At 40.2% G+C, this 27,551-nt stretch overlaps 1 protein-coding gene and 1 long non-coding RNA gene across 4 annotated transcripts in view; one reads left to right on the forward strand and one right to left on the reverse strand.

Moving 5' to 3' along the window:
• Positions 1-27,551, forward strand: part of CASR (calcium sensing receptor) — a 75,032-nt gene that overhangs the window by 33,316 nt on the left and 14,165 nt on the right. For all 3 annotated transcript variants that reach the window (XM_025990165.2, XM_025990166.2, XM_072724848.1), the window contains exons 2-4: positions 14,734-15,161; positions 17,457-17,763; positions 21,174-22,058. In XM_025990165.2, coding sequence (XP_025845950.1) covers positions 14,977-15,161; positions 17,457-17,763; positions 21,174-22,058 — 1,377 coding nt within the window. In that variant the 5' untranslated portion in view covers positions 14,734-14,976. The remainder of the gene's footprint in view (positions 1-14,733; positions 15,162-17,456; positions 17,764-21,173; positions 22,059-27,551) is intronic.
• LOC140594246 (uncharacterized) overlaps positions 4,739-27,551 on the reverse strand; it is a 56,103-nt gene continuing 33,290 nt past the window's right edge. The window contains exons 2-3 of the long non-coding RNA XR_011994983.1: positions 21,997-22,114; positions 4,739-7,759 (exon numbers count right to left, since the gene is read on the reverse strand). This is a non-coding gene — a long non-coding RNA (uncharacterized lncRNA). The remainder of the gene's footprint in view (positions 7,760-21,996; positions 22,115-27,551) is intronic.

Here is a 27,551-nt window from a genome sequence, read left to right on the forward strand (position 1 = left end):
GTCCTTTCTGGCTCTGCTATCCTGTGATTTTTGACTCTAAGGAAAGTGAAAAAAAGAGTGTGTCAGTGGGAATAACTGGTCAGTGAGAAAGAGAAAAATAGCTCCTAATACCTGGGAGCTGGGTAGTACTATCAGTGGGGCCTCGATATTTTCCTGTTGAACACATGCAATTTCATAGAATATCACCATCCCACAAGGACAGAAATAAGAGCACTCCACAATCATGCCTAAGCACAGATTTAAAAATAATAATAACATTATCCAAACCACAAAAACAAGCAAACATCACCCTATCCTGGCTCAGATGAGTATGGCGTCTTTACCAATTACAGCTTCCACCTCACTCTAGTCCTCTTTCCCTTTAGACAAGGGTCACTAAGATGCCCGATCACAGAATGACTCTGGCTTCCGGGCAGTATCCAAAGCCCTGCTTCCTTAAACCCTCCCTAAAATCCCCTCACACAAGCCTCAGCCCTGTAGTTCTTTCTACCACCTTCTCCGGAATGACCCACAATTCTACTTCTCTGCAACAGGTAACAAACCAAACTTGTGCAACCACAGGGCTGGTCCTCCCAAAGGACCAGGACAAGGGCCAGCCATAACGAGCAGTGCCTCTCACATTCTGCACCTCGGTGGCTCCTTTCTCTCTGTTCTGGTGGTGCTTGGCTGGAGGGCATTGACAGAAGTCCCTCCTCTTCTGATGTTCTCTAATCTCTTATCAGGAGACCTACTCTGAGCCTCAGGGTGTTAGAAAGTGGTGCTATAAAGTGGAGGAGAAGAAAATGAGAGAAATGCAAGAGGACAACTTCACAAGGGAATCTGCATCCATCAGCGATAAGGAGCAGAATTAAAGCGGTCTCCCGAGCAGTATTTTCTTCCCTTACTTGAAGTGCTGGGCTTTCTCCTTTCAGGCCTTCATCCCCCCCCAGATCACGCATGGGCTACATGGGAGTTAGTGGTATTTCTGTTTCCCAACTAAACCACACCAATCATATTTTCCCTTAAGGTCATCTTCACAGGAAGGTAGCTGGTTCCCAGGGAATTGACTCATTTGGCAGTATCAGAGGGGGTAAAAAAAATTGTTGCTGGTGATTCAGCTTCTTAACTTGGACTTCCCATCTTTAGCTATAGTTTTTTGCACTTGGTGGTGGGGGGGGGAGTCCCCACACAACCCACTCCACTTTCTTCATGTGAGAAAATGGCAAGCAAGCCCCCTGATGCCTCCTGAGTCAGATGGCAACCAAGGAGAAGTGACCTATTTCTCTGGCCACAAAACAGCCTGTTGGACTCATTGCTCTAACTGAAAAGGCTAATGGAATCATCTCCTTTTAACTTGGAGGAACCACTGTGCACACCAGGCACATAACTATTTCTGAAGCTGTCAGCATATACAGTCATAGCAAAGATAGAGTTTTCTCCGCGTTCAGTTTAATTCAGGGATCAACAAACTTTCTGTGTAAAGGTAGGTTTTGTGGACCAACGTCTGTTGTTAACTACTCAAACGTGCCCTTGTAGCACAAAACCAACCTTAGATAATGCGCAAGTGAATACGCATGCCTGTACTTCAATAAAATTTTTACAAAAATAAGTCAGCCAAATCTGTCCATAGTTTGACCCCTCGTCTAATATAATCGGCACATAGGTCTAGCTAAATAGAAAGAGGAATAATAACCTTTACCATTACTTTTTAAGAAGCTCATTTCTCATCAGAGAGGTTGGGAGAAGTCTTAAAAACCAGTTTGGAAACTTCTGCAAGATAAAAGAAAGCCAAAAAAAAGGGGGGGGGGGGGAAGAAGGGAGAAGAAAATCAAAATAAAATAGTATTTCATTTCAAAAGAGGAAAGGAGGAATCAAAGTGGAAAGAGCTCTTTGTAAGGCCTCTGTGGCCTCCTCTTACCCAAACCAGGTCTTTGGGAGCCTCTCACATGCTCAGAAGCAGGCAGAGAGACACTGAGAGCACACTGGATCCACAGATTGCAGAATGTTCAGGACCACTCCAGCTCCTGAAGGGGAGGCCTTCCTGAGCCCCCAGAAGGGCTGCCAGAGAGAGAAGAGAAAAAGGGGTAGTGGACAGAGGGGGTTTGTGAAAGTGACTTCTAATGGTCACATATATACAGAATCCTGGGCCTTCCTATCTGGAGCTAATCTACTGGTCCTGAGGAATATATATCCATTTGGCAAATTTGAAAGAGGAACTTAGTAATGAAAGATTTAATTTTAAAAGTAGAGCTCCCAAGATCCTGCCAAAGACAGAAGAGAACGATAACCAGATAGGTGAATCCCCCAGCTGGGAAGAAGGCGAGAAGTGGCCTATCTGTGGTTAATGGCCATTTTTCTCTAGTTCACAAATCATGCACACTTTTTACAGATTCAGAAAGTTACCCCAGCTACAGAGCAATGATTTCTGAACTATGTTTCCTGGAACACTGCTGTCGTAAGAGGTTAAAGATTATTGCATGAGAAAAATTTCAGAGAAATGAAAAGAATAAATTGATATTGACAGGAAACCATTGTGTATGTGCTCCAATGCATTTTTGCTCTGCGAGGTTATGCTTGGCGGGGTGGTGGGGAAAAGCTATAGTGTTGGGGGAAAAAGTTCATCTTGAAATTATTCTTAGGAAAAAAAAAAGAAATTACTCTTAGGAACTAGATTTTTCAGAGTTAAGAATAGACTACTAGCCTTTGCCAATGCAGATAAAAAAGGATTGTTAAGATAGTCTAGCAGCAATTCCCAAACTTGAGGATACGTTAGATACAGGGCTTGTTAAAACCAGATTGCTGGACTCCAGCCACCCCTAGAGTATCTAACTCAGCAGGTCAGGGTGGGATGCAGGAATTTATATTTCTAACAAGTTCCCAGGTGTTGATGTTGCTCTTGGTGATAGACCAGGAACTTGACTTTGAGACCCACTGCTCTACACCCAGCCCAGTGCCTGACAGATATAAAACTATTCAATAGCATTACATTTCTGCTTGAGATTTACCATATTGCAAGAAATCAGTTGGATGGGTTTCCACCATGTGTAAAGGTATGTTGGATAATCCAGCTTCAAAGTCAGGCTCATGGAAACCAACATGGCTTTATTTGGGGAAGGTTTACCATACTTTGAGACAGTCTTCCTCCAGAATGGCTGCAGGTGCCCAGTGGAGAGTCTTCTCATAGGGGCAACTGAACGTAGCCTCTTTCGGGACTTATTTTGTAAATGATAATTCATGGTTCTCCAACAAGTACAAAGTTGGAGAGGCCAACAAGTACATTTCTTGCCAGAGGGACATGGTCCTTCAAACATGGGAACAAAATTCAAAATGAATTTAACAGGGGGTGATAGTTCTTCGAAATAAAATTCAGTTTGAACAAATGCAATGTGATATATCTGGAGTTTTTTTTAAGAAATAGAAATGCAGGTTTTGAAAGGACTGTGAAAGCAAGTGTTATATTAGAAAAATAAGGAGAACCTAGATGACCAGAATGTTGATGTGAGTCAGCCAAATTACAGTGTGTGGACAAAAGGCAACAAATATGCCCTGAGATCTGTCACAAAGGCACCAGGACACAATGCCTCTCAACCTCAGGTCGGTCTCAAGCACGGTCCCATTTTTGTTAGCGTACTCTAAAAAATGACGTGAAGAAGTTAGAAAAAGTTCACGGGATATTAACATTTATCTCTAGAAAAATATGAAATTGCCCTTAAGCAGAAAGGTTTGGAAGAAATTTGGGTTGTTAAGCCTGGAAAAAAAGGAAGGCAATTCTATTGTACCTTTAAATGAATTAAGAGTTTACTGCCTCTGGTCTTTTGCTGCAGTGAAAAAGGAAGCAAAAGGAAATGGCCCTGATTTTTAAAATATATGTGATTTTGGTTAACTTTAAAGAAAAATATTCTTTAAAATAGGATGGTGGAGGTATATCATTTTTGGCCTTGGATTTTGCAAGAAACTAAGAACAGTCAGGCATTTCATAGAACTTTTTTGTGATGCCTGCACAGACCTGGAGCAAACCTGAAGGAAAGAATTGCCATTGCCATAGCATTGAAACAGCCCGACTACCCATCAGTAGGAAGATGCATGAATAAATTGTGATGTAGTCACACAGTGGGCTATTATACGGCAGTCAAAATAATGAACTATAGTAACATAATAATATAGATAAATCTTATTAATATAATATTAAGTGAAAAAAGTAAGTCTCAGAAGATTACATGTAGCATGATGCCCCTTTATAATGTTTAAAACAACTTAAAAATTTTTTAATGCTTCTTAGGAATACAGGTAAATACAACATAACCATGTAAAAGGAAAACAAGAAATTCAGTGGAAATTCTCATATACTGCTGATGGGAAGATAAACTGGTTACAACCATTTGAAAAACTTTTTTGGGGATCCCTAGGTGGCTCAGCGGTTTAGAGCCTGCTTTGGCCCAGGGCGTGATCCTGGAGTCCCAGGATCAAGTCCCACATCAGGGACTGCAGAGAGCCTGCTTCTCCCGCTGCCTGTGTCTCTGACTCTCTGTCTCTCTCATGAATAAATAAATCTTTAAAAAAAAAAAGTATATATAGTATGACTAGATAGTAAAATCATTTTGCAATGTTTTTCCTTCATGTTTAATGTTTATGTCCAGTTTATGTCTATTTACAGGGCCATCCTTTTAAACAACATTTTATGGTCACATCTTTACTGATTTAAAAAATCATACATTTTTTTTTAAGTTTCAAAACCAAAAAACAAAACAGGGAAGAAATCTATATTCTATCACTGAGAACAAATCACTCAACATTTTGATGTGAATCTTCCCAGTCTTTATTATGATTTAAGAAAAAATTTTAAAGCAGGGTTTGGAGGGGGTGGAGAGGAAAACAAAGAAATGATGAACATATGGTTCAGGATGATGGTTTCTTTGGTGGGTGAGTTAGGAGCACAGAATGCAAGAGTGGAACCTACAGGTAGGGTACTACTAATGTTCTCTAGGATGCTTTTTCGTTATTAAAAATAACTTCAAAATAAAGAAAGTGAAGGTGGTCAAAAGGTACAAACTTCTAGTTACAAAATAAGTCATCAGATGTAATGTACAACATGGGGACTCTATAGTTAATAATATGTATCGTATATTTGAAAGTTGTTAAAAGAGTTGATTTTCCAAGTTCTCATCACAAGAAAACAAATTTATAACCATGTATGGTGATGGATCTAAACTTATTGTGATCATTTCACAATACATACAAATATCAACCATTTTGTTGTGCATCTGAAACTAATATGATGTTAGATGTCAATCTATCTCAATAAAAAAGTAAAAATATCTTCAGACAATGCAAGAGAATCAACGAACAATGGAAGTAATTTAAATAATAAAAGAACTCAGTAAAACATCAGCATATATAATTAGCATACAAAAATCAATAGCTTTCATAAACACAAATAATAATCAGCTAGAGGACATAATGGTAAAGAAAGCCTCAATAATAGCAACAAAGGTAATTAAATACTTAGGAAAAAAACTTAACAACATACAAAACCAATGAGAGAAAACACTCTTCTAAGACATGAAATTAGACTCGAAACAAAAGGAAAGGCATCCTTGAAGTACTTGAATAAGACAACACCATAAAGATATCAATATAACACAATCCCAATAAAAATATCTACAAGCTTGTTTTATGGAGCTGGACAAGTTGATGCCAAAGTTATAAGGGAAAACAATTATGTAGGAATAGCCTGGAACACACAAAGAAATAAAAACTCTAAAAGTAGACTAGTCCTACCAGGTACTAAACTATACTAGAAGTCCCCATAATTAAAACAGGGTGCTACTGAGGCACTTACATGGCTTGGTTGGTTAAGAGTCCAAATCTTGATCTCAGCTTCAGTCTTGATCTCAGGGTCGTGAGTTCAAGCCCCATGTTGTAGCCCAGCATGAAGCCTACTTAAAAAAAAAAATACAAAACACAAAAACAGGGTGCTACTGCCACTGCCATAAAAATACCACTGCCATAAAAATAGCTGTACAGACAAGAATAGAATAGATAAAGGTGGCATCCTAAACCACAGAAGCAAAGATGGGCTATTTAATTCATTATTTTAAGATAAGCTTTTTGATAAATGTTGCTGGCACAACTAGGCAGCCACTTGAAAACAAAGTAAAATCAGATCCATATCTCATACCATACACAAAAACTGTTTACACTGACCAGGAAACTAAAAGTAAAAAAAAAAAAAAAGGAAATAAGTTAATAGAATGGAAAGAAATCCAGTGAGTTCCTCATAAACTCAGTGTAGGGAAAAGTTTTCTAACATTAACTCAAAATTCAGGGGCAATAAGGGAAATAATTCATAAATCTGACTACATAAAAATTTTTTTTAAAGTTGCATGGTAAAATAAAATCAAAGAACCACCAAATTAGATGAAGATATTTGTAGCATATATCACAGCTTAAGGGCTAATATACATAATATATAAAGAACTCGTAAAATTTGAAGAGAAAAAGTGCAAAACTTTGATAGGATAATGGGAAAGATACATGAAGGGAAAAAATTTTAATAAATAAAAGATAAATAACTTAAGTAAAAATAGGGCAGGCAGCGACCAATGGTGAAGATGTATCACCAACCAAGGATTCTGATTAATCCAACTCTGTGCACCTAAGGGCCGGTTAAAACTCCAGGAATTCCCATAATAGGTTTTATGCTGAAAATGAAAGTAAGTTTAGTCTCCTATAAACCTAAAATGCTCCTACTAAGACACACTGACAAATCGGGGGGGTGAGGGGTGGGAGGGGGAAGAAAATGATTTCCCTTCCCTTTCATTGCTGAATCTCACAGTTTGTTTCTGTGACTTCGGAATTCCAGGGCCTACACACCTGATAAAAATGGCCACCATGATCCAAACATTGATGTGTCAAAAGGTTTCAGTGTGAACTAGTTCTGCTTCTCAGGTGCCTTCTACCTCTACAATTCTATATTTTAGATTAATGACCTGGTCTCCTAAAACAATCCATTTAAATCTACCCATTCAGTTACTGAGGCAAGAATGGCTTTCCCAGGCCCCTTCCTCCTAACTGCAGAGGGAGTTTTATCTGGGGACACTTCTTACTCCCCACAGCAAAACCCCAGAGAGATGTTGGATTTTGTGTTTCTATCCCTAGCATTGCTTATAAAAATGAAAGATTTAATAGGATGACGAAACGGGGGAGAAATAAGCATAGGGAAAAAAAAGAGATACACTGAGTAATGTTAGAACACACAAATGCACTTTGGTTTCTATATTATCTAGAGCTGGGCCTCAAATTTGGTTTCAGCTTCCTACCAGTCAGAGCAGAGAAGGAAACAGAGGAAAGAGAAATTCACAATGTCCCTAAAACAATTGGGGCCAGTTTTTCCAAAGACCAGCATTTCCATTTGCTTAGAGCTGTGTCCCAGCAGCGTGTCCCAACAGAGTGTCCCAGCAGTGTGTCGCAACAGACTGCTTCTAACCAGCCCGTGAGAGCCAAGGGTTCAATAGCAAGGATTTTTGCAAGTTGGTAGCTTGAAATCTGCCATAGTGGGAATATTTGGCAAACACTACAAAGCAGGCCATTTTTTCTTTCATTTTTTTTCCCTTTCCTCTTTCTCTATTTTATTTTTGCCTCCAGAGAGAGCCAGGTTACCAGTACACCACTGCACGTTCCAAAGGTCCTTCCAGGGGAACACGACTCTAGGCCAGAGTTGCTGCAAGTGGCAGGGAGGAAGGCTTTGGTGTACAAGCTTTCTGAGTCCCGCGCAAACATCCTGCAGGAGAGGGGAGCAGAACATAGATGCCCAGGATCAGAGAATGAATGCAGTCTGCGTCAGCATCAGCTACCCCCACCTCCTCAGTCCTTCCTTCTTTCCAATCCTACCCTTTGGGATTTCATTCCTGGGATTACAAGAAACCATGCCCAGTGGGGGACGGACATACCTCCCCATTCAAAAATGCATCCAGAGAGACTTTTGGGGAGGCTTCGGTGAAGGACTTTATGCTTTCCACGAGGTTAACCCTCCCAAGCTTGTGTTTCACAGCATTGTTAGCAAGAGTCCCACGTGGAAATAAATTTGGGGATGAGTGGGTTTTAGTGACCATTACTGCAGGACTTCTTAGAGACTTTGGGAGGCAAATGTACATCAATTCCCAAACTTATTTTACCCGAGGAGACTGTAGTAGCACATCTTGGGACCCCAGACTGAAAAACACCACCCTGGCTAATTGGGGCTCCTTACAGTATGGAAAGGCAATACCAAGACATTATTCTACAGAATTAATTTTTCATGTAGCCCTTGAAGCTCTGGCATTTTTCTTTGTAAAAACAGGAGCTGCATCTCTTTGCTTTTCACCTGAACCATTTCATTAAGTCCATAGGTGTCGGGACGCCTGGGTGGCTCAGCAGTTGAGCGTCTGCCTTTGGCTCAGGGCATGATCCCAGGGTCCCGGGATCGAGTCCCACATCGGGCTTCCTGCGTGGAGCCTGCTTCTCCCTCTGCCTGTGTCTCTGATGAATAAATAAATAAAACCTTAAAAAAAAAAAAAAAGTCCATAGGTGTCCACACATCCATCAGCAGAGCTTACATAAGGCATGAAGGGAATCATTTCAGGACAAGAAATTTCTTAATTCGTGGCCTGTGTCCCCAGGAACTTGCTCCATCCTGTGGAAGCCAGGCAATGTCGAGGCCCAAAGCCAGCCTACATTTCAACCCATAAGGTTCTGTGGCAGAGAGGGGTGCCTGGGCAGCTCAGCGGTTGAGCGTCTGCCTTGGACTCAGGGTGTGATCCCTGGTCCTGGGATCCATTGAGTCCCATATGGAGCTCCCCCGTGGGGAGCCTGCTTCTCCCTCTGCCTTTGTCTCTGCCTCTCTCCCTAAATAAAATCTTTAAATAAAAGAAAAAAGATTCTATGGCAGAGAATGAGCATTTCTTATCATTTTTCAACCCTGAAATTTTCACCTTCCCTCAATCCTCATTCTACTTCTTTCTTCTTTTTTTTCCTTCTTGAGGTAGCTTCACAAACTCCTAAGATGGTTTATTGTGATGTGGGGAGCCCATGTATATGTTCATTCACGTAATCATTTATGGAGCCCCCCCTGGGTTCTGGGCCAAGAACGAGGCCACGGGACAAACCAGGCCATGTTGTCAAGGAGCTCATAGTAAACAGGAATGAATGTTCATTTCCTCTCCTACTTACCTCCTTTATTTGCCTTGTGTTGGCTCTTTCTCCCCATTTTGCTTGACTCCCCCTGCTGCTCCTCCCCACTCTCGTTCATCTTTTCTCCTCCCTTCCTTGATAGCTTTTTCCAATGCCTAACAGGAACCCAGCTCAGCTGGTTTTTATCACGCTCCTGTCCTTGCATTTTTCCGACTCAATTAAGCCATTACCAGGGCTAAATGAGGCATGGACTCTCCAAAAGTCACACCTGTTGTCAGGGAGATGGAGGGTAAAAACTGTGCAGCTGGCGGGGGGAACAGCAGGCAGGGCTGGAGGGAGGCAGCTGAGTGTGACTCTGCAGTTTGTGTTCCCCCAGTGCTGAAAGAGAGCCCTCATTTTTAAACAAGATGTCCCTTGCTTTAATACAGAAGGAATGAAGTCTGACACAGAACTGGGGCTGGTCACATTAATGATGGCAGATAAGATGTCCTTAATTCTTGAGCAAATGCACACCAGGTGTGCATAAAAACCCACATGTGGATGTGTCCTCAGCAAGAGGTAAAGAAAGCTGTAACCAGAGCCAGGTACACGGATTTTGTGATTATTGGTTGAACTTTCTCAGGTTTTTCCCTAGTTCACCCTCATTAAAATATACACATTTCACCTTTCTGCAACGGTGGCTTCAGGCCTTATTGTTAGTTGTCTTTATGATCAGTATGACAAAAGAGGACAAAGATTATAGTATAATAAATCACAGACAAATCAATGTACTCACTCTATGTAGATAGATGATTTCTACTGGAAATCAATTTTGGTTTCATAACCGCCTTTTTTCTAGGCAACCTAGAATTTTTATTTCTGCAGCCTACGGATCAAGAAATTGCAGTTTTTGAGCTTGCCATGCCTCGTATTTACTGAGTGGTTTGGTTTTTGGTTTTTGGTGGGTCTTTGTTTTTTCTGTTTTTGTTTTTTAACTGAGTGGTCCTATGTTCAGAAGATTTATGCTTCAGTTTTCTCTAGTTGAAATGTTGGTAAAATCATTCTTCTCTAGAGTTACACAATTTCTGGAAATGTTAAAGCCAAGGGGCAAGAGCCAGGGTGATTTTTACTTTGATGGAAATTGAAATGTGGCAATGTTGCCTTCTAATCTCGCCCTTCTATCCTCTGTTAATTCACCCTTGACTCTGGAACATTTTGGACAAATGCAAGTTCAGCAGATATTGAGCGCCTTTCAGTACCAGGTTCCATGTTCAGTGCTGGGAATGCAGCTCTAATCAGGATGAAGACCCTCCCCTCAGGAACCTTTGGTCTTGTGGGATGACCCCTTTTCTGTTTTGTCCTACAGTTGCTCAACCAGCCCCTGGTTTTTACTGGTCATGCTTCATCCATTCATTCAGCAGATACTTGTGGAGCACATACTAAGTTCTAGGCATTGTGCTGGGTGCCAAACTACAGTGATGAGAAGAGACAAGCCATACCCTCAGGAAGCTTCTGGTCCCCACTTTGTTGGGGGGTTTTTATACAGACATAATTATTTTTTTTCCTTCCTGTTTTAGGTACGAATATATTGCTTGTTTTTCTTTTATTTAAATTCATTTTGCCAGCATATAGTATAACACCCAGTGCTCATCACATCATGTGGTCCCCACTTTGAATTAATTCTCCTGGCAGTATTTCCTCCTGTATTCTTTCAACACCTACTTCATGCCTCCTTCTAGCACTTGTATCATTCTACTTAGAATACATATCTTTGTCTCCTTTTAAACCATGAGCATCTTGGAGGCAGCAATCTCAACTATCTCTCCTGGGTGCCTTGCACTCCCTAGTGTCTAACACATATGGGGAGCTCAATGAATGTTTTTGGATGAACAAATGATTGCAGATGAATTTGCAAATTAATGAACCCATGGAGCCATAGACCAGTCTGCCCTGACCTGCCATCCCACATCTCTTGGATTAGGAAGGAACTCAGTGATCGGTCATCTGTTAGTACTAAAACACTCCTCATGATTTCAAGGGCTTTCTAAACATAAAACCAGCTGGTACACGGGTCATTTCTTCTTCCAAATATATCTGCCATTGAGATAAAGAACAAATACTAGCTTTAGCTTGTGTTTACAATACTTTTTTGCAGGAGGACAAACATGATTATATATGATTTAAATGAAATGAACTTATAGTAAGGAAAACAAAGGAGTTTACTTGTGACTTTTGGATAGATACTTGATATAGCTACAGTAAGACGAAATATAATAATGACTTAAACTGCTAGAAGCTTTTTTATCTGTCGTGTAAGAGCCCAGAAACAGTCTGATACGGAGGTTCTGCTCCATGAAATCATCAGGTCATGGTACCATCATTCCCTAAGATATGGTGCAGGGTTCAAGATGGGCTCCACCTGCCACATATACCTCCATGCAGCAGAATGAAGGTAGAGGGATGAAGGGACAAAGGATAAACACTAACTCTTAAGCAGTTTCTTGGAGGCTGTCACAGGCACTTCAGCTTACATCCCATTGACCACACATGACTATAAAGGAAGTTGGGGTGGAGGCTTTTATTTTGGATAACCACATGCCCAGCTAAAAATGATTTTAGTGTGGCATACAAGGAATACAGACATGAAGGATACGATCAGATGTCTCTACTGCAGATACTGCAACTGAAGTGTTAGTGATTATTCAAGAACTTTTGTATTCTCATTACTGCAAGCTGAGGTCACATTGATGAACTCCAATTGTTAATCCACTGTGCTATGATCACACTTGGTACTGCCCTGATTGTCCTTATCAATGACAGCATGAGTGAGGTAGAAGGAAAAGAAAGTTTTTGCAATAAGGAAATAGGGAGGCAGTGGGAGTCTGGGTAAGGAGGTGGCAACAGCAATCAAAAGGAGAAGGCAGGGTGGAGAGAGATGGTAGATTCAGCAGGACAAAGTGATTGGATATTGGAGGAAAGAGAGAGAGAGGATCGAGAATGATTCAGCTTTAAAGCAAATTAGGCCCTCGTAATTGGGCTAAAAAGGGTGGTTTGGAGACTGCATTAGACTGGTGGAGTTAACTGCTGCAAATTGACCTGAAATCTCTCCTTGATCTATTACTTCTTGCCATGAATTTTCTCTTGAATGGACTAATGAAGTTAATAAACTTCTCCAAGTAGTTAATCTTTGACAGGAAAAATTTAACAGGCCTTAGTGACCTACCTTAACCAGTCATAATGTTCCCTCTCCTAATTCAGTACCCTACTCGGGACTTCTTAAAATTCTGAGTTCTTGAGGCATTCTTAATTCAAGTGCCAGAATTTCTCACTTGAGTAAGCTGAATATATGGAGAATCTATTCCCCCACCTGGAAAGTGGAGTTGGTACTGCAGTTGTGAAATTAAAAAAACACTGGATGTATAAAGGACCTGACACGACAAATGCTAAATGCCTGGTTCAATAATATGCAGGGAACATGCATGTGTTTGTTACCTTTATATTTCCAGTCCTTAATACATGTACTTATTAAATGTATGAATGAATGCACGACCAAGATCCAAGAAATGAAGCCAAAAATCTAAATGCAGAACTAGAGTCAGAGAACTACTCCAGGGTAGTTCTGGATGGATCATGGATGTTCAGACCTGAGGTCATGAATGGTCAGACATTATTAGAGACAATTCCATGACTGTTGAGTGTCTGTGGGGGTACTCCTTCCACGTGGATCCCAGTATCCTCTGCTAGAATGGTTGTTGGAGAAGGTGGGGTCCCTATAGGGCAAGAAACAGCATGTAATAATGATTAAGGGTTTGGGCTCTGGAATCAGACATTTATGCATATAATCATAATTAAGTATGAAATATCTCCGAAGAGGAGAACTCCAAGATCCAAGATGTAAAAGATTATAATAGGTGGACCTGCCTAGTCTGAGGGTCCAGGGAAGGCCTCCTTGAAGAGTCCTACAAGTTACTCACTGCACAATGAGGGATTAGTATGGGTGGAAATCCAAACTGTGCCTCACTACCAAGCTGGATGCCTTAGTGCAGGGTTGTGTCTGGCCCATAGGAGTTCTTTTCTCCATTCACACAGAGGCCCCAGTTTGCCAAGCTATACCCACAGTCATGAGCATCTAAAAACTGAAAGATAAGTAGATGTGTTTCAAGCAAAGTTTGGGCCAGAGGGGCCAAGGAGGGAGAAAAGCATGTGTGTGGTCTGGGATTTTACAAAGGCCTGGTGTACTTGAGGAACTGGTGGAATTTTGGTATAACTGGAGTGTGAAGTTCAAAGAGAAGACCACCAAGAGTAAAGTTGGATTGTGGCTAGCATTTTCTGGGAGTTTACTAGTTACACTATGTTAAGATCTCTCCATGCATTATTTTATTGAGATCACAGAAAAATGACTTTACCTAAGTCATATGTTAGAAAACAGTGAGACTATGATTCAAAGCCAGGTTTAATGTCAGAGCCTGTGCTCCAAACCAGGTGTTTCATGGCATCCTAAGATTTGCAAAGATAGATTGCAAAGGGATAAAACTGAAGACAGGAATGCCTATTAGGCAATAGTTGCAGAAATCCAGATATGAAATGCTGGCAGACTTAAGATGGCCTCAGAAAAGGAAAGGAGAAGATGGATTCTAGAAATTTAGGAAGCAGAGTCTACCGGACTTGGTGGTTGTTTGAATATGAAAGGCAATGATAGGAAGAGAGAGAGGAGTCTAGGATGACTCCTTATTTTGTGTCTTTGTAAATGGAACTTCATTTGCTGACATTAAAAAACAAGGAAGTAGCAACAAGTTTAGCAGGAAGGTGAGTTTAGAGCCTGTCAAGTTGGAAGCACGTGTGGGACATCCAGGTAGAGATGGCCAGTTGACAGTTTATTGCTGGCCCTCAACCTTAGGAGAAGCTGTATAGTTACCCAACATTTGACCTTGACCCAGAGAATGGGTGAGAGGGTGTAGAGTGAGAAGAACAAAGATTTCCCACTAAGATAATTATGCTAAAGCAGAAGGACTTTTCCTTAGATCCAGCTGTTGAAACTTTTAAACATAATCTGACCTTTGATTTATAATATGGAGTGTCATATTATAAACTGAAGCCAGAGCTCTGTGATAAGAAGGTACAAAAAAGGGACGAATATAGATTAGTTGGCCTTTTTGACATTTTTTATTGATTTAAAGCCAGATTTAAACTTAAATATGACTCATTCTGTATTTCTGTAAGAACATAGGTGCTGAATAAAATGTCATTTATATTATAATAATGCAAGAAACTGCTTCTACTAAGAAAATTCTGTGCAATATTCACACAGAAGAATGAATGGATTAAAATCCAACAACAGCATCAGTAGAGGCCTTAGCTTACCAATGACCTCTTTAAAATGTGGCCTCACAACTGAACACAGTCCTTCTCCAATATGGGCAAGTAAAGTTTTCTGTATCTTACATGAAGTGCTATAAAAATGAGACTCTAAGTCATGGCTTCCCCTCTTGCTACCCCTCAGCCTCTCTAAATGGAAATTCTAAGCCATGTCAGTTGCATGCAGTCATCATAACAAGATGGGACTTAGGCTTAGCTGAATTCATTCATTTTGTCTCTCTTTTCTTTTAGAAAGCATCACAGACACTCTTTACACAATGTGGCTTCTAAAGACTCAAGGACCACCCACCTTACTAGTCTACGATGGCAAAGGCAAAAATGGATATTCAAACATCACAGCTTCCATTCTGTTATTAATCACTCTGTAGACATGTGCCTCCACTATAGGAAGTGAACTGCACCAAGGGGGAAAGTTCCAGCGGCCCCCAAACCACCAGCACTCTTGTCTCTCCCCCTAAGAGAGAAGGCATCACTATGGCATTTCACAGCTGCTCTTTGATCCTCTTGGCAATTACCTGGTGCACTTCTGCCTATGGGCCTGACCAACGAGCCCAGAAGAAAGGGGACATTATCCTTGGGGGGCTCTTTCCTATTCATTTTGGAGTAGCAGCCAAAGATCAAGATCTAAAGTCAAGGCCGGAGTCTGTGGAATGTATCAGGTAAGGAAAGGACCCAAGTCATAGGGCTTCTTGTCTTCTGGTGGTTGTAGAAAAACTCTACCAGACCCAAAGTCATTTATTTATTCAAAGTTGGTTCTCTCTCTCTCTCAAAAAAAAAAGTTGGTTTTCTCTTTTCAAAAATGGTGATTGGTAGTCATGCTGAAATTATTCTACTCCCCTTTTTAAAAGAAATTTTTCAAAAAGTAAAATGTCAAAGATACTGAGTAGAAGAATCCATGGCCTATTGGGAGTATGTGTCTGGTCACATGGTAACTGAATCATCATTGTTCACCTGGCAGCAGTGTTGCCTAATGAAAGACTAAGTACCTAGAAGGAAATTTGTTTTAGGTCTTACAAATCTGAGTAGTAAAATCTCCCATTTACCTTAAGTGCTCTGATGGTCAGTAATGCCTGAGTGTTGGTTGCCTCACTCTCATTTTTTTCAAAAAAAGGATTTTAGGGTTGAAAGAAACCTCAGTGGTTGGCATAACCCATGCATCTTCAAAAAGCAACCCACAATATTTTGGAGGTCCTTCTTATAAAAGGCCAAAATCCTCCTACCCAAAACAGAATACACCTAACACCAAAGGAGAAAACACAGAATTAATCTAAGTCTCTCACTGAACTCTCTCTTCAGCCATTGGAAGACAGCTAACATGTCCCATTGAATCACTTATTTTCCAGGCCTGAGTCTTGGTTTTCTGAACAATTACTTCATGACATGATTTCCAGACACTTCACCATTCTCATCGCCCTTCATCTAATGCTCCCTAATTTATCACGACTCTCATAGAATATGGCATCTAGAATTAGGCACAATTCCATCAAACAAGATCTGACTTCTGCAGAGTAGAATGGACTATGTATCACCTCCCTTCACAAAGATATCAGAGACCATGACTGTACCCCAAGTCTTTACCCAACTTCTAAGAGAAAATACCACTTTCTCTCTAAGACTTGCAACATTCGAAAGGGATCCAGCACTTTTTCTGCTCTTCTTGATTGCTGAAAAATGAAAATGAAAACTAATTGCTCCAACAAAACGATTTCTGTTCATGTTCGAATTTGGAAAATTAGATAACATTTTTACATTTTTCTCATGAATACAGAAAACTAAGTACAGAATTTCAGTTAGGCTAATTATATCCCCTCATACATCCCATGTGGACAGGTGCCCTACTGAACAGAATTGCACATGTGCTACGTATATTCCTAAGATCAAGTAAGAAGCCCCGAAATACTATATTTTTAAGTTATGTTAAAGAAAGATAGTAAAATCAGTATAAGTATTTTATGTAAAGAAATATTCTATAACCTCTCGTAACTTTTCAGGGTTAAAACAAATAGCTAAACAAAAAAGTGATGGATAAAGAAAATGACTAAGAGAAAACACATTAAAAGTTAAAAACCTACACAATAGAGTGGAGTATAGCAAATTGTATTTCTTACCTCCTGTCATTGAGTTCAAGTAACCTACCACATAAAGAAAAAGCCTGTGGAGTTATTACATTTCCCCCTTTGGGGACTGACACACTGATTCAACACACTTACCTAGTCCTCGCTCTGAGCCAGATCCTGGGAGAGTGAAAACTAAGTCACTAACCCTACTTCTCTTTGTTTAATCTGCTTGATATTTATTTAAAATAATGTTCTTTGAAAAGCAATGCACGCTCATTTTTTATAACATTATATAAATAAACCAAAAGCCCATTTATAAAACCCATCACTCCACCACCCCAAAATAACCACCAAAAACAGCCTTCCTACAAATATTCGTTAGTTTACAAAGATGAGATCTATCATTTCCCTTTCCCCTTTGACCTCTAGTAATGTCATAATCTAAATTTGTGACTCTGCAAATCTGAAGTTACTTTTAGGCTCCCACCTATTAAAAATCCTAATCTTCTTTATATTTTCCCTAATCCTTTTTTACAAATCTCTGTATTATTTTTTAATACTTCATATCAGCAACTTCAAACTCTTTGCTGGATGGAGCAGATACAAATTATTCATTCTATTCTAATAACAACCTTTGTGCTATCATTGCTCCTTCTATGTAAGGCACCAGGCTGAGAATTTTGCATAATTATCTCAGGTTCACAGCCACCATATAAGGTAAGCATTGTCCCCATGTTACAATGCTTGACCATTGTCCCCATTGTCTGAGTCTCAAAGAACACACCGTGAAACCAAAGAGTAACAGAGCCATGATTCAAACCCAGCCTTGCTCAGTCCCCATCCTCAAGCGATTGATCAGAAAGCTTCCCATTTCCTTCCATTTCTTCTTTCTTCCAGGTACAATTTCCGCGGGTTTCGTTGGTTACAAGCAATGATATTTGCCATCGAGGAAATAAACAGCAGCCCAGCCCTTCTTCCCAACATGACACTGGGATACAGAATATTTGACACTTGCAACACCGTTTCTAAAGCCTTGGAGGCCACTCTGAGTTTTGTGGCACAGAATAAAATTGATTCTCTGAACCTTGACGAGTTCTGCAACTGCTCAGAGCATATCCCCTCTACTATCGCTGTGGTGGGAGCAACTGGCTCGGGCATCTCCACGGCTGTGGCAAACCTGCTGGGCCTCTTCTACATCCCCCAGGTACACAGGTCTTCTTAGATGGGGCAGCAGTGTAAACAGGAATCAGGACTCAAAGGACTGCCATGCCCAGTGTCCCTACAGCTTGCTGTTTTCCCACCTCTGGCTTTACATTAGCATAAAAGACCTTTAAATTAGTCAGGGCACTGTATCATGACCATTTGGGATTTCTGAGACCCCAGCATCAACCATGTCAACTAAACCTTCACAACTCTCCCAAAATTCTTTTAAATATACTGTGTATAGAACTTTGTCTTTTTTATCAAAGTGTTCAGTCATTTACTTTCCACTCCCTTCCTTTATTTAATAAATGGCCATTCTTCTGACTTTACTAAAAGGAATGAAACCATATGATGTAAACCCCACCTTTCAACTCAAAATATCTGTCCTTAGTCCTATTCCCTTAAAAGTCTGCCTCTCTATCTTCTGGTTGAAAGTTTAGCTCAGGGGGAAGCGGAGTATACTTTCTCACAGAACAGGAACTTAATCATTGTCTTGCATGTTCTAGAAATGGAAAAAATTCTGTTTCATTCAACAAATATTTATAGAGCATATATGAATCAATAGTGTCCATCCTGCAGGAATTCAACCCAGGTGAGGAGATGTCTCAAATACTAGTAAACGGTTCACTGAAACAAATGTTTTGATGAACATTTGTTCAAAGTTGCATATTTTTCCCCTATGAAGTAAAGCTTTTGTCATGTTAATATTCATAGATATATGACATCATTTTTATAATAGTGAAAAATTGGAAACAACCTAAATGTCCATTGAGGGGAGAATCGGCTCAATTTTGAACATCCTTTATATCAATTTTTAAATTATGCATCACAATTGAATTTATCTTTTTCAGTGTCTAATGTTTCAAATTTGTAGGAGTACCTTTGAGAAATTCACATTTATATGTTGGGAGTCTCCATTTCCTTGGTGGTAGACGTTATCCTTTTATATGCATGTGGCAACTAAAAAAGTCTTGTCATCATTTCCCGAATCCTTACTTCAGGGAATTAAAGGTATTTCCCATGGGGAAGCCCTGGCTCTATAACTTTTATGCAAAATGATCTAACAATGCCCCTATCAGTAAATGTGTTGGGCAGTATGCAAATATGCATCTTATGAATTTGGCATATTGTACAGTATTTTTTTTAAATACACTGTTAAAGTAAGTTGTTGGAGCCAAGAGGCACAAGATATAATTGCCACCAAGTAAATAAAGAACCAAAAGTAAAGGTTTTGATTCTTTGTGGTTTGGATGAAAGACAAGGTTAAGCTAAATTCGAATTATAAAAGTGTTGTGAAAGCTATAATAATTCTCAGTCAAAACATTGTTGAGTGTATCTACAGCAGTGGTTCTCTGCTGTGACTGCAAGTTGGAATCACACGGGGAGCTTTAAAAATACGGATGTTTGGGTCTCTTACCCCGGAGATCCTGGTGTTTTGTTTTGTTTTTCATTTGTTTTTATTTAAGTTCGATTTGCCAACATATAGTATAACACCCAGTGCTCATCTCATCTAGTGCCCTCCTTAGTCACCCCATCCCCACCCCCCACCCCCACCCCCTAACCCTCTCCCACCTCCCCTACCACAACCCTTTGTTTCCCAGAGTTAGGAGTCTCTCATGGTTTGTCTTCCTCTCTAATTTTTCCACTCAGTTACCCTCCTTCCCCTTTCATTATTTTTTATATTCCCCGTATGAGTGAAACGGAGATCCTGTTTTCATTGATACGAGATGCAGTCTGGGTGGCAGTTTTGAAAGCTCCCAAGGTAATCCTAATATGCAGCAGAGTTGGCAGCCACTGCTGTGCAGGGTAGGGGCAAGGCCCAGGGGTATTTCTTATGCCACTCATGCCATCAAGTGGACGGAATAAGCAGCCCAGCAGGACAGTTATGGTTAGAAGTTTTCTGAATCATTCATAAAATTCTCCCCTCTTACAATAACAAAAGTTTTGTGTATTTTTAAGGGTTTTTTGTTTTGTTCTGTTTTGTTTGTTGGTTGGGAGGACAGATAATGAGGTAGCATTTATCCCCATGTTTCTAGTTGTTTTTTTTTTTTAACTGGGCAACTATTATAAATGCATTTTAAGAGAAACATATCCATAGTAGATATATATATGTGTGTAACTTTAATCCTTTTAAAATGCTTTTCAGCCCATTTTTCCAAAGAAGTAAGCAGTAATGGATGAATTTACAAAATGCCCAAGTAGGTTTTTCATTTGCAAAAATATGATTCAGAAGCCTGTTGTCTGGGTCTGCAAGTAGAGCTCTGTTAAAACAATAACATCTCAACAAATTACTTAATCTAACTACCTACACCTCATGAACTCTCATAACAGCAAGGGGCTTATTCTGATAAAAGAAAAAGTCGATTTCATATTGTAACTTTCAAAATCAAAGCTTTTATCAGAAAAATCATGCTCTTTAGCAAAGTTGGCCTAGAGGTGCTAGAAAGGGAAGGGCAGAGGGAGAGGAAGGGGGAGAGAGAAATCTGAAGCAGGCACCATGCCCAGCACAGAGCCAAATGCAGGGCTTGATCTCACAACCCTGATATCATGACCTGAACCAAAATCCAGAATCAGGCACTCAACTGACTGAGCCACCCTGGTGCCCTGGCCCTGATCTTTCATACGCCAATGTCTTTCATGTTTTTGATGTAGAAACTATTCATTGATAAGAAGGAATACATTGGAAAATTCATTTTAAAATGCTGAACATAGAAAACTAATTGTTTTAACTGGTGAGAAATATTAAAAAGACATCCCCCCCCCCAATTTTTTCAACTGTGTTTCCTTTAAAATCTGTCTAGAAAACTGGAAAACAAGAGATATTAAACACTGTTTCATTACCAAGAGAGGGAATAAATGGAGACTGAAAGAGAGAAACTAGGCAAAATAGGAAAGAGGACCCTTCGGGCTTCTCTGAAGAACCTTTGGTTTATAACCCATAGGGAACCTGATTCCTTCCAGAAGTGAGTCATGGACAAAGTGTTCGTCATAGTATAGGGGAAGCTAAAACATTTAGGCTAGAACATGAACCTAACGGGAAATAGATGTGTCCATAGATATAACCAATGAGGCAGCACAGGGGAAGTTGCAACCAACTATGGAACAGTGTAGAAGGCTCTCCTTGAAAGAACAAGTAGATTCTACTATTGTTGGGTTGACTTTACAGCCAGACCCATTTCTGAAGGTTGTATTGTGAATCACCCACTGAGAACTAGAACATTCCCTCAAAGACTGGCAGATGTTGAGTGCTCACACTGGAGAGGAACAGGTTCTGGCTGTCTTCACCCTTTCATCCCATCTGCAGTGAACAGCATGTTTTGATAAATTAAATTAATGAATGCTCAAAAACCACGTCCACACAGCCTCACTCACTGGAATCTCACTCACTCATTCATCCTGTGTTCTTTCCAGGTCAGCTATGCCTCCTCCAGCAGACTCCTCAGCAATAAGAATCAGTTCAAGTCCTTCCTCCGTACCATCCCCAATGATGAACACCAGGCCACTGCCATGGCAGACATTATTGAGTATTTCCGCTGGAACTGGGTGGGCACTATTGCAGCTGATGATGACTACGGCCGGCCAGGGATTGAGAAGTTCCGAGAGGAAGCAGAGGAGAGGGACATCTGCATCGACTTCAGTGAACTCATCTCCCAGTACTCTGATGAGGAAGAGATTCAGCAAGTGGTAGAGGTGATCCAGAATTCCACAGCCAAAGTCATTGTTGTTTTCTCCAGTGGCCCAGACCTTGAACCCCTCATCAAGGAGATCGTCCGGCGAAATATCACAGGAAGGATCTGGCTGGCCAGTGAGGCCTGGGCCAGCTCTTCCTTGATTGCCATGCCCGAGTACTTCCATGTGGTTGGAGGTACCATTGGATTTGCTTTGAAGGCTGGGCAGATCCCAGGTTTCCGGGAATTCCTGCAGAAAGTCCATCCCAGAAAGTCTGTCCACAACGGTTTTGCCAAGGAGTTTTGGGAAGAAACATTTAACTGCCACCTCCAAGAAGGTGCTAAAGGGCCTTTATCCATGGACACTTTCCTGAGAGGTCACGAAGAAGGTGGTGGCAGGATAAGCAACAGCTCCACTGCCTTCCGACCTCTTTGTACAGGGGATGAGAACATCAGCAGTGTGGAGACCCCTTATATGGATTATACACACTTACGGATATCCTACAATGTCTACTTAGCAGTCTATTCCATTGCTCATGCCCTGCAAGATATATATACATGCTTACCTGGGAGAGGGCTCTTCACCAACGGTTCCTGTGCTGATATTAAGAAGGTTGAGGCTTGGCAGGTACATCCTTCACTTAGATGGCAGTTCACTGTGTATTAAGGCAGAGTTGGGTGGATCTGAACAAGACAGATAAAGTGGTTATCTCAAAAAGGCAATAGCTAAATGGTGTTGCTATATGTAGCTTTGGATTCAGATTGCCTTTTCAAATATCTGAGCATCTGACTCAGATATTTGATAAATTGATAGTCATTTAATTTGATTATCTCTTTAAACCCTTGGCTCAACTGTTCTTTAATCCAGTGGTTCAGAATACCTAGAGTATAACCCCAAAAGGTTTTTAAATATCCTGGAACAGATTTAATACTGTGTGGAGTATTTTTACAATGTTTAAATTACAGATATTGTTCCCTTATAACAAATATTTTTGAGCACCCACTATATTCCATACACTGAGGGGCATACAACTAGAGTTATTGTGTTTAGCCACTACTTTTACCATATTATTATTCACCCAATAAGCCAACTAATCTTAGCTCACAAGCAAATCAAGGGCACAGGAAAAAAATTCTTCTTAAAAAGATTTGATATTGGATATTTCAAAAAGAAACACTGAAGTATTTATCATAGAAAATAATTAGATGAAGGTGGAGTTCCTACACTCATTTTATAGTAGTCTTGTTTTGTATTTTTGAATGAATTACATGTAAGAGAGACATCATAATCTTCATTTCATAGAACTTCTGAAGATAAAAGTCTGACCTGACTTAAATCCTACATAACTGTTCATGTCTTGCATAGTACCTTGATTTTTTCAACGAAACCTTGTTCTACACTCTTTTTTATTTTCCTCAGTTCCAGACTGACCTATCAGGAGTGCATGATCGTTAGGGGGAGGGGATGGGGACGTTCCTGAGTATGAGTTGAATGACCCAGCCTCCAGCTTCAGCTCTTGCATTTACTAGCTACATCATCCTTGGCAAGCTACTGCTTGAAGTCAGTCTCTTCATCTATAAAATGGACCTAATATCTAGCCTACTTTCAACCCAAGATTCTTTTGAAGATGGAATGTGATGACACACGTGAGAGCAATTTATAAATTTTCAAGCTCTAAATAGATGATTGTTACGGTAGTATTTCAGAATGCCTCTAAGCAATCATTTCGATTAAAAATGATAACTACAACAACTGTGTATGTAGAAGCCAGCTACCACAGACCCTTGGGAAAGGATAGCAAGAAACAAAGAATGTACAGTCTATGTTGTTAGTCATTTTAGAGACTCCCATGGGATCGAGAGTGACTGTCTAGGGTGGCAAAATGTGCCAGTGCCACAAGTACTTCTTAGCCCTTTGTGTGGGAAAAATCTCACTCAGGTGTCACTGCTGACTAAAGTTTCTCACCTCCATGAGATACTTAAAGTTTCCTTACTTGCAATGTACCACCCCCTTCCTACACCCTGGCAAAAATAAAAAAAAGAGGAGTTCTAATGACAATTAAAAACAAAAAAGACTTCAGGAGCCATGGTGATAAGGAATGGCGTTTTTAAAAGGAGGAATAAAAGGACAATCTTTCAGTAAATACTGTTGTCTTTCCTCCTTTCCCTTCCACGTCCCCCGAAAGGAAGACTCCAGCTCTTGAAAAGCCTATAGGACCAGGGTGAGGTTGAAGGGGAAAGAGGTTTCCAGTGTGTAATTTGACAATTTTGTTCTTCAGTAGCTCCTCTCCAAACAAGGAAGTAAGATCCAGATGGTCAAGACCAAAGCTTGGCATATGGGAAAAAAGCTGCAAGAAGGAGGCTGTAGTTAAGACTGGGACTTTTAGTTCCATACAGTAGAAAACCCAAATCAAATTGGCTTAAACAGAAGAAACTTGTGTTATTAGTAGCTCATAATGCTGAAAGTCATAGAAGTATTCCATACAAGTAAATGCTTTCATCTCCATCTCTGTTCCTTATCCCTGAGGGGTTGCAGTTTTTAGCCTCTACAGTAGCTTCAGGCTCATAAAATCTTTACTGTTAGGCTCTTACCTCCCAGAATCTTTTATAAAAGTCCCAGAAATCACATTGATTGACCAGTCCAGGATTACATATCCATCCTTGAAGCTAGGAGTGGAATCTTTTCCAACTATATAGACTAAGAGTAAGAGAGGGAGTGGATCCCTAAAGGGAAATCAGGATGCCATTACCAAAAGGAGCGAAAAAAAAGAAAGAAGCAAAGCAGCTGAAACGAACATCCACCACACAGACACGTCAGCTGACCCTAGTATAGGTTAAGATGTGCCCTCCTGGCTCACACACAGTCTGGCACAATTCATCCAGGAGAGGAGACAGATAGGAAAATAGGGCTGAAGCTCTAGGGAGGAATAACATGTGGTCATTGGCCAAAATGCCCCATGTACTTGCAAGTCTCCTTTAAGCCTCAGGAACCCAGGCAGTTTGGTGGGCATTCTGGAATTTAAGATATTGGCCATGTCTCTCTCAGGAACTGGACAGACAATTATTCATTCTCATTATGAAGACCTACATGGAACCTTATCACCCATAAAGTATATATAATCTAATCCAAGTATCTCAGCCTGGAATTTGACCCCCACCTTCTCTCAATTCTCTTATGAGCCAACCTGCCTGGCACCTCTCCACAAAGCATCTGGGAGGTTTTGGCATTTTTGTTTAGATCATATCCCACACCTGAAGGGCCATCATTTTTTGTCTCCTGTATCCACTGTCCGCCATGAAGTTTTAACTTTCTCAAAACCCACTTTCTCCTAGAGCTCTTTTCAAGTCATACTCCCGCACACATTTTTATGACCACTCTTTCTTCCTCATTTTTGCCATTTAATACCCAACTTAAGCTTCCATAACTCTTCAGTTGGCTGAAATAGATTTTTATTAATTAAGCTTCTGGTTAAATTGGGTCAATCACAAGTTTTTTTCTTTTGTTGACTTTTGCTCCCCCTAAAATGTGTCAATCCATTCATATGCCTTAAAGTATCACTAACAGATACTTTATGAGCACGCAACACACAATTCCCTTCTGACCACCCTGGAGACCCCAAGTCCTTCTCCACTGCTCCTCAACTCTCTCCTCACTCTGATTTCTCCACTGTACTGTTCAGCACTGTGTTCAGAACATCTGACACGTGAGTATGTGTAGAATAAATGAAAGAAAGAATAGAAATCTAGCTGATTTGACCTGACAACTGGAGTCCTTGCAGAGAAGTGTTCAACCCAACAACAACCCATCCTTGGACCAATCACTCTGGCCCAGGTACACTAGGCTCTGATTATATAAGCCTGTGTTACATGCAACAATCAGATTTGTATGGAACATCATGTGAACAAGTAAGTACAGAACCACCTTCTTCCTTTTCTCAGGATGATTGTGCATAAGGCATGCTTCCTACTTTCCCCCACAGTACACCAACCACTCACTAGTCAAAACATAGGTATGCATCACGACAGAACCATGGTGATAACTGTAGTCAAATGGAATTGATCTTTCCAGGAATTGCCAGTACTATTGGGATTTGGAGAGGGGGGGAATTAGGGTGAAAACCAAAAGAGATGGAAGGTAGATAAGAAAATATTGCTGAGGTTAAAGAAAGGAATTGGTCCTGGATCTTCCCAACACTCTTAGTACAGGAAGTGGGCAAGAAACAATAGTCTCCTTATGTGTGTAAACCATCCCTCATTCACCCCTGTGTAGATGAGGTGCTTTGTACATCCCATCCCATTTTCCCTCTGGGCTGTGATGCCATGTGTAAGATCTGGAGATCCTAGACAACAGTGTGGGGGGGCGGGTTCTAGTCTCTGGTCTTTGGTTTATTTCAATTAACCATTAGAGTATGGGCTGAGAGGTGGTTCCCACTTATCCTTAAAATGAGCAACAGTTTGACTTTAAAATCCTTTGGAGGAAATACCCTAAAAGGCCACAAGATGGAAATATTACCACATAAAAGATAGTATGTGACCATCTCAGTTGTGCATTTGTAAGTACTTGTCGCTCTCTTACTATGTTTTTTCTCAGTGTTCTCTTTATGAAAAGAAAACTTTATGAGCCTGTCGGTTTCTTTGTCCGTATATTATCTTCTATGTTTAAGTCTTTCCATTAGCTGTTTTCCCTCTTCTTCACTTTCACTTATTCTTACTTTCCTCATATTTCTCCCCGAGTAAAACAATTTAGAAGTATATTATACTGGATTGTAATCTGAAGTAAAAATTTTATAATTTTTAATGGAACTTTTAGACCCTTCTTTTAAAATTTCAAAAGAAGAGTTTTCTCAGGGATCCCTGGGTTGCTCAGTGGTTTGGCACCTGCCTTCGGCCCAGGGTGTGATCCTGGAGTCCCAGACTCGAGTCCCATGTTGGGCTCCCTGCATGGAGCCTGCTTTTCCCTCTGCCTGTGTCTCTGCCTCTTTCTCTCTCTGTGTGTCTTTCATGAATAAATAAATTTAAAAAAAATTTTTTTTAAAGAGTTTTCTCTCTGGAGGAAATACCTAAATTATTTTGTAATGTATGTTGTTCTTTGGTGGTCAATGATTATCAATTTAAAGATTCCCTATCATTGCTTTTATGGATGAAATAGTTTCCAACTCAAACTTCCCTGTTATGCAAGGTATTAATGTAGAAAATTAGGTATTCAAATGCAAAACTTGAAAGTCAACATGCCGAAAGAAACATTAAAGCTATCTATAACTTAGAGATATGATTATTAATGGACAAGGTACAAATTTTGACTAGGAAAATTCAGGACTCATGATCTTATTTATACACCTGCTGTAAGGATGAAACCTTGCAATACTATGCAGGTTAAGATTTGAAGTAAGGACAAAAACAAAAGATATCATCTGTCCTTGAAGGATGGGCAGGAGGATTTTTGGAAAGGGTTTATGCCTTGGAGAAAATGTCAAATGCAAAGGCAAATACCCAGTAACATAGGTAAATCCCCAAAACATCATGCTGAGCAGACAAAAAAAAAAAAAAAAGTCATACTCCTCTATTATTATACTTACATGATATCTTTTCTCTAAAAATAGAAAGAAAAGAGATCCAGAGTGGCCTAGGGCTCCAAGTCGAGGTGGGGACTAACTTAGAAGGGACATCTGGGAATCTTTTGATAGTTGTGGTTATACAGGCATATTTGCCAAAACTCAGAAATATACTCTTAATATAGGCATATTTTATCCTATGTAAACTATACTTCAATATAGTTGATTAAAATGTAAAACAATGAAAAGTCCCTGGAGTGGGAAAGTTTAGGCCATGCATGGAGACAGATGTTGTTCAGGATAAACCACTTTTCCAATTAAGGCCCCTTGTGTTGCCACAAGCATTAGACATGTCTCCACAATCCCATTCTAAAAATAAACCCATCTTCTCAACCTAATTTTTACACTAACCTGTTGCAACTAGCAATAGACAATGTAATAGATAGACTATCTAGTCTGACTCCTACATCTGAGTCGATAATATATAGTATAATGGTTGACAGTTCGGGCCCTACAAGTCAAACTAACTAGATCTAAAACCCAATTGCTGCTACAGTCAAACTAACTAG

The sequence above is a fragment of the Vulpes vulpes genome, chromosome 1 (assembly GCF_048418805.1).
Source record: "Vulpes vulpes isolate BD-2025 chromosome 1, VulVul3, whole genome shotgun sequence".
Taxonomy (NCBI): domain Eukaryota; kingdom Metazoa; phylum Chordata; class Mammalia; order Carnivora; family Canidae; genus Vulpes; species Vulpes vulpes.